General features: G+C 52.7%; 1 protein-coding gene across 1 annotated transcript in view; it reads left to right on the top strand.

Annotated features, from left to right (window-relative positions):
* Window positions 1-6,851, top strand: part of CDH22 (cadherin 22) — a 59,899-nt gene that overhangs the window by 52,704 nt on the left and 344 nt on the right. Inside the window, exons 10-11 of the mRNA XM_024746800.1 lie at window positions 3,521-3,772; window positions 6,681-6,851. The exon at window positions 6,681-6,851 is cut by the window's right edge and continues 344 nt beyond it. Coding sequence (XP_024602568.1) covers window positions 3,521-3,772; window positions 6,681-6,851 — 423 coding nt within the window. The remainder of the gene's footprint in view (window positions 1-3,520; window positions 3,773-6,680) is intronic.

Below are 6,851 nucleotides of genomic sequence, written 5' to 3' on the forward strand. Positions count from 1 at the left end.
CTGGAGCTGAGGCCGGCACTGCCAGGAAAGGGCTCCTCCTCCAGTCCCCCGGCCCCTCCCACGGTGTGCCAAGCCCCCTCCTCCTCACCATATAAATAGCCCAGTTGACAAACGGCTACCCCAACCCATCTGTTTCTTTGTACAAATTTGTAGCCAGTTTGGAAACGTGATTTATAAATATTGCTTTTGCAGCCAGGATTGACACTGATGTATGTCAGGCCAGATGGATGAATGCAGTGCTGGGCGCAGATCCTGCCTAGAAGGGTGGGGTTGGGGCCTGGGGTGGCCACTGGCTTCCCCAAATGAAGCCAGCTGCTGCCCAGGAGGGCAGCTGAGAGGGAAAGGCATGATGCTCAGGGATTTCCTCTTATGGGGTGAAAGAGTAGCAGGAACCAGAGCTCTCCAGACATATGGTTCCATGACCAAAGACAGCAACCCTGAGAAACAAATATGTCCTCTCCTCTCCTCTGTTCTTGCTTGGGAATTAGAGGCTGAGTCAGAGCCATCCACTCATTTTTCAAATCTGTCCACTTCTCTGTGCCTCCACTACCACTCTTTTTTTTTTTTTTTTCACTACCACTCTTATTTCACATCTAGAACACACAGTAGCTTCCTAACTGGTCTTCCACATCCACTGTTGTATTTTAGATTAGAGGCTCCCTTGCTTAGAAGGTAGGCTTAGCAAAGGCAGGGACCATGTCTGTCTTGTTCATTGCTGTATCCTCAGGGGCTAGAGTAATCCTGACCTATAGAGGGTGTTTAATTAGTATTCGCTATTAAATAGATGGATGATATGTCACTAGGTTGCTTCTTTGCCCATCAATCGATGGTCTCCTGTTGCCTTTAAGAAAATAACCCAATTCCTTACCATGGCCTCTAAGACTCTCTATTATGAGCCCCTGCCTCCCCCTCCAGCCTCTTCTTGACTCGCTCTAGTCATCATCCTTATCCCTCCAGCCGCAAAGGACTGCTCTCAGTTCCCTGAGTTCCTATGCCTCTTCTAACCTCAGGACCTTTGCATGGACTATTCCCTCCCCTAGAATTCATTGTTCAGGGCTCACAATAATATCATTTCTTCCAAAAAGTTCTCCCTGATCCCCCAGACTGGTCAGATCCTCTGTTAGATGCTCTTCCTATACTTTGCCTTCTTAGCACTCACCATCGTTTGCAATTGTACACTAAATTGTGAGTTTATTTGATTAACCTTTGTCTCTCGCATCAGAATATAAGGCCAGATCCAGGACTATGGTTGATTTAGCTCCCCATTATTCCCCACCCCCCCATGACTAGCATGGTGCCAAGCACAGACTAGTTACTCAATAAAGATTTATCGGATGGATGGATGATTCGATGGGTGGTTGGAAAAGGTAGCTGTGCCACCGATTCACGGGATAAATTCAGACAAGTCCCTTCTCTCTGAGCCTCAACTTCCATGTATGTAAAATTGGAATAATGTTACAACTCTTGGTGGTTGTGAGGATTAAACATTTCTGTGTATTTAAAGTATCTACCCAGTCCTCGATACATAAGAAGTATGCAGCCAATGCAAAGGAGTCCCACACCATTCCTTCTTTTCCTCATCTTGCCCTTGAGCCTTTCTTTCCCAGGGGGAGGCAGATGTTGTCACAGCTGGAGTTGACTCACCCTTTGGCAGGAGGGCTAGAGTTCAAGCCGGAGCTTGAGGAGCTGACCCAGGACCACCAGTTACCCTAAAAGATGTGGTTCATTCAAGCATCATTCTTCAAGGCTGGCTCAGTGCCAGGGAAGAGACAGGCACACGCTACCTTAACACAGCATGACAAGTGCTGTAACAGAAGTGTGCGTGGCGCCTGCAGTCAGAGCAGGGAGGGGGAAGCCATAAATCCTTCCTTCCCGGGGAAGCGTAGAAAGGAGGCCACAGAAAAGAGGTGACATTTAGCTGGAGCATGACGGATGAGGAATTCGCCCAGGCAAGAAAGTGGAGAGGGTGTTCCAGCTAGCAGGAACTTAGTGAAAAAAGGCAGGGCAGCCTAGACAGAGCGCGGGCGTGGGGTGTAGCACGTGGGGGTGGGGCATGAAAAAATTAACAACCAGCACTCGTGGAGCATTTCTGTGTGTTAGGAACTGTCCTAAGGGTTATGTGCTAATTACACTGTTTAATCCCTACACCTACGTGATGCTATTTTCCTCCATTTCGGATGAGGAAACTGAGATCCAGGGAAGCTAAATGAGTTTCCCAAGCTAGTAAATGACCAACTCAGCATTAGTTATTCACATTTGAATGGAAATTTTCAAAGATGTATACTAGTAGATAAAATAACACAATGAACTCCTATGTGCCCATCACATGAGCTTTAACCCATGACCGGTCTTGTTTCAGCTGGACCTCCAGTCCACTTCACAGGTGTGCCCAAGGTCACAAGTCGGCCCTTCCAAGGGCTCTTCTTCCTGCATTGTGTTCATGGTGGGGAAGGCCAGGCAGGCGCACTGAATTGGGGGCTGCGGGGAAGAGGCTGAGCTAACTGGGACCGCAAAGCTGGGGAAGGGACCCAGGCTGTCAAAATCTGAGGTCAGGGAGACCAGCCTGAAGCCTGCGAGGGCAGAGAGGACTCAGGAGGGAGGCCTGGGCCCCCAGCGGGAAGCGGGACCCCTTTTGTGGAGCTGGCTGTCAAGGATGGGAGCAGCAGGGAGCTGGGCTCTGAGTACTTCTCGACTACCGCGTTGGCAGCCACCAGAATGACAGAGGGTCAGTGATGGCCTGGCCCATGCAGGAGAGGTGTGGAGGAGTCACCGGGGTGGGGGAGCCCGTGCTCTACACCCACCCCCCGAGGCACTCCCAGCACAGGCCGAAGCAGTGCGATGAGTATGACTCATGTGAGTTCACTGTTCCCTCTGGCCATTATGCATCAAAAGGAAAGAGACCAGTGAGGTGACCTTGGTACCCTGGGGCGTCCCCATCAGGCCCCAAGGGGCATGCCCCCAGCCCTCCAGGCTCAGCTCTTAAAGAGACTCCTGACAGAACGATACCTCAGCCAAAGGCAGGTGCCAGCCCGCGTTCCCAGTCTTCTCTGATGACCCAGAGCTTGTCAGTGCCCAGGAAGCCACAACCCAAGGACCACGGGACCCCAGGATCAGGATGCATTGGACAGCTGGGGTGGAATCTGAGAGAAAAAAAGGCTGTTGAGACAAAAGGCAAAAAAAATTTTTTTGATATAGCCAGGGACAGGACCTTGGCACCACTGGGGACAAAATCTTGGAATAGCTGAAAAGAGAATTTTGAGACAGCTGAGAATAGAAGCTTAGGACAGCCAAGGACAGAATTGAGGGCTCTATGGCTGGGGACAGGACCTTCAGGCAGCTGGGGGCAGAATTTGGGGAGAGTCGGTAACAGAATTTTAGGAGATCAGGGAATAGACCCGTGGGTCAGCTGGGAGACAGTAGCTGGGGGCGGAGTGAGGCAAATCCCGAGGTGGAATTGGGAGGTGACTGGGGCGGGGGAGGCCGAACCCAAGTCACACACCACTCCGTTTCTTCGAAGCAGACAATACAGCCGCGGTGCACACGCAGCACATGGGCTTCAACCGGCAGGAGCAGGACGTGTTCTTCCTGCCCATCCTGGTGGTGGACAGCGGGCCGCCCACGCTGAGCAGCACGGGGACACTCACCATCCGCATCTGTGGCTGCGACAGCTCCGGCGCCATCCAGTCCTGCAACACCACGGCCTTTGTCGTGGCCACGTCCCTCAGCCCCGGAGCCCTCATCGCCCTCTTGGTCTGTGTCCTCATCCTGGTCGGTAAGTCCACCAAGAGCCAGCCCCCCCGCCCGACTGGCCCCCATCCTTGGGCCCTGGATGTCCTTTCTGAGGTGCCCCCATGGGGGTCTCACTTTCCCTCCCCATCCTAGGAAGGGCTGGCTTGATTGATGTCCAGGTTCTAACCCGCAGCTCCTACGAGAAGTCTCCTAAGTACGGAGCAGCCCTACCACCAACTCCAGAAGGTGTCAGCCCCCAGCTGAGACTAAGTTCATGCTGGCCAACTCTCTACATGGCCCAAAGTCTCTCTAATTTTGAAAAACCAAGCCTATTTTTAAAAATTCTCTCATGTCTATTGTCCTATTTTAGTCTTTATGTAGTACTTTTAGTAAAAAAAGGGCTCTTGTGAACCTCACAACCCCTCAGCCAGATGTGTCATCCCCATTTTTGAGATGACAAAACTGAGGCTCAGATCGTTAAGTGGCCTGCAAAAGGGGACCCAGTTCATCTTCTGACTTGAAATCAGGTCTTTTCACCCTGTGTTCCCTGCTCCTTTAACTACCCCACCTGCTAGGAATCTAAACTGGGGGCAAAACTTTGGGGCAGCTGGAGTAAAATCTTAAGACACTTGGGGGCAAAATCTACTTGGGTATCAGTTCCACCAGCAGCCGGTTGAACCCCCCAGAGTGTCCCCAGGGAAGAGGTCAATTTTTCAGGAGCTAAACTGGATTCAGGTGGCCACAATGCCGCCTCTCACTGTTAAAGCAGAAAGGCCTCACCTCTGTCCTGACTACTGGACGACAACCAGAGCTGGAGGAACTCAAGGAAGGGCCAGATGGCAGGTCCCAGGTTTGCTCAGTTCCCTGGGAGATTCAGCTGCCTCCCACGCCTCACCACCCACCCCTGGGACCTGCAGAGGTCCTGGGCAGGCCCCTCCTAGCTGGGAGGCGCCCCCCTCCTCTCCACTCCCCAGCCCGTGGCTCAGAAACCCTTTTTCCAGAGGATGCACTTTACAGCGGTTTCATTTTCCGAGGCAGTGCAAACAAATTTCTGCCTAATTGCCCACAAACGAAGAAAGTGCACATCAGTGCTCTAAAGGTGACGGGCGGAATCACTGATCAGGCCTGGCACATCTGTCTCCTGCCGCCCGCGCTTCCCACCATCTGCTCTCACGGGCATCCCCCTCCGCAGCTCCCGGCCTCCAGCTTCAGAAGCCGACCATCCATCTTTCCCACTTCTCTCCTGACACCTTTCCTCCCTCCCAACCTGTCCCTGGATCCCACCTCCTTCCCTGTCGTGATCCACCTTGTTAGGTCATGAACCAGCACCCTGCCCCATGGCCCTCGCAGCTGGTTCTGCCCACTGGCCTGGCCTGAGCTGTTTGGAGCTGCAAGAAGAATCCAGTGCCTGAGAGGATACCCAACACATGTCTGTCCATCCATCCACCCACCTATCCATTTAATTCTCTCATTTGCTCATCGGTTCCTAATTTATCCGTCCAGTGAGTACCCCCACCCATGTGCTAAATTAGTCTAGGCACTGGGATTCATCAGTGAATGAAAGATACAAAAAGCCCTGAGTAACTGGAAAGTTGGGGTTGCCATCGCTGAGACTGGGAGACTGAGGGTGGGAAGGGGGAAAGATTATTCTTTCAAATTTGGACACATTAAGTTTGAGATTCTCCTGGTCAACCCCGAGGACTTGCTAGAGAGGAAACTGGATGTACAATCTAGATTTCAGGGGAGAAGTCCAGGCTGGAGGCCGCAATATGGGAGTTGTCAGCCTCTAAATGGAATTTAAAGCCACGAGACAAGGAAAGCGACAAGAGAGGGGGTGTGGAAAAAAGACCAAGGACTGAGTCTTGGGACATCTGATGTTAAGAAGTCAGAGAGGAGAGGAGAAGAGAAGCTTGCTTATAAGGTTGAGAACGAGTTATCAGTGAGGTGGGAGGAGGAAGAGTATGCAGAGTCCTGGAAGGCAAGTGAAGAAAGCCAAAAAAACCTGCTCATCCTTGCATCACCCAGGTCTCCATCCAATTCTTCATTCAGTTATTCATTCAACAAGCATGGTTCTCTTGCTTACTGCATGCCAGGCACCACTCTAGGGGAACGTTCCCCAGGTCCCGGAGGGCAGTTCACAGTGTGTATTTTGAGGCAGGGTGAGACTGAATCTTAACATGGCAGGCTCTGTGCTATGAATGAGCAGTGACTTTCAAACCTGAGCTGCCTGGGCATTACCTGCAGGCCTTATTGAAACGGACTGCTGGGCCCCACCCAGTAGATCTAGGACAGGACCTGAGAATTTGCATTTCTAACAAGTTCGCAGGAGATGCTGATGCTGGTCCAGGGTCCGAACCAGGGTGATAGAGAGGAACCCCTCATCAGGGGAGCTTGGAGGTGATATCCTGAACCCGGCCTTGAGCTCTCAGGGAAGGGCTCCTGCAGGAGATATCTGGACCAGAGACCCAGAGGGCGAATAGGGTGATCAGGGCTTCTGGAGTGGACAGAGGAGGGCAAGGGTGAAAGAGAGGTCAGGGTCAAGGACATTTCACTCCCCCCAGACCTCAGCTGCCCCATTCCCATCGCCACCCCCCAGCACCCAGAGACCTCAGGGGGATGTATCTCTTCATAGAGTTAAGGATGGAGACCTCAGAGTTTGGGTCCAGCCCTCAACACCCATGAAATCTCTTAACACTGCTCTCTGTCCCCACCCCACCCCCAGTGGTGGCATAGGCTTGATTTGCACACCTCCCAAGATGGGCAGCTCACTACCTATCCAGATAGCCAGCTACGGTCTGACTGTGAGAAAGGTATTGTTGCACAGAAATCTAGGAAATTTGCATGAGCATTTAGGCTGAGGCAGCTCTGCAGGGGAGGAGGGAAAGGGTGGTCCCCGGACTGCCCTGGGGGGGGGCGCTGCCCTCACGCGCCCCCTTCTGTCTCCCGCGCAGTGCTGGTGCTGCTGATACTCACCCTCAGGCGCCACCACAAGAGCCACCTGAGCTCGGACGAGGACGAGGACATGCGGGACAACGTCATCAAATACAACGACGAGGGGGGCGGCGAGCAGGACACCGAAGCCTACGACATGTCGGCACTGCGAAGCCTCTACGACTTCGGCG

The sequence above is a fragment of the Neophocaena asiaeorientalis genome, unplaced genomic scaffold, assembly GCF_003031525.2.
Source record: "Neophocaena asiaeorientalis asiaeorientalis breed wild unplaced genomic scaffold, Neophocaena_asiaeorientalis_V1.1 scaffold132, whole genome shotgun sequence".
NCBI lineage: Eukaryota > Metazoa > Chordata > Mammalia > Artiodactyla > Phocoenidae > Neophocaena > Neophocaena asiaeorientalis.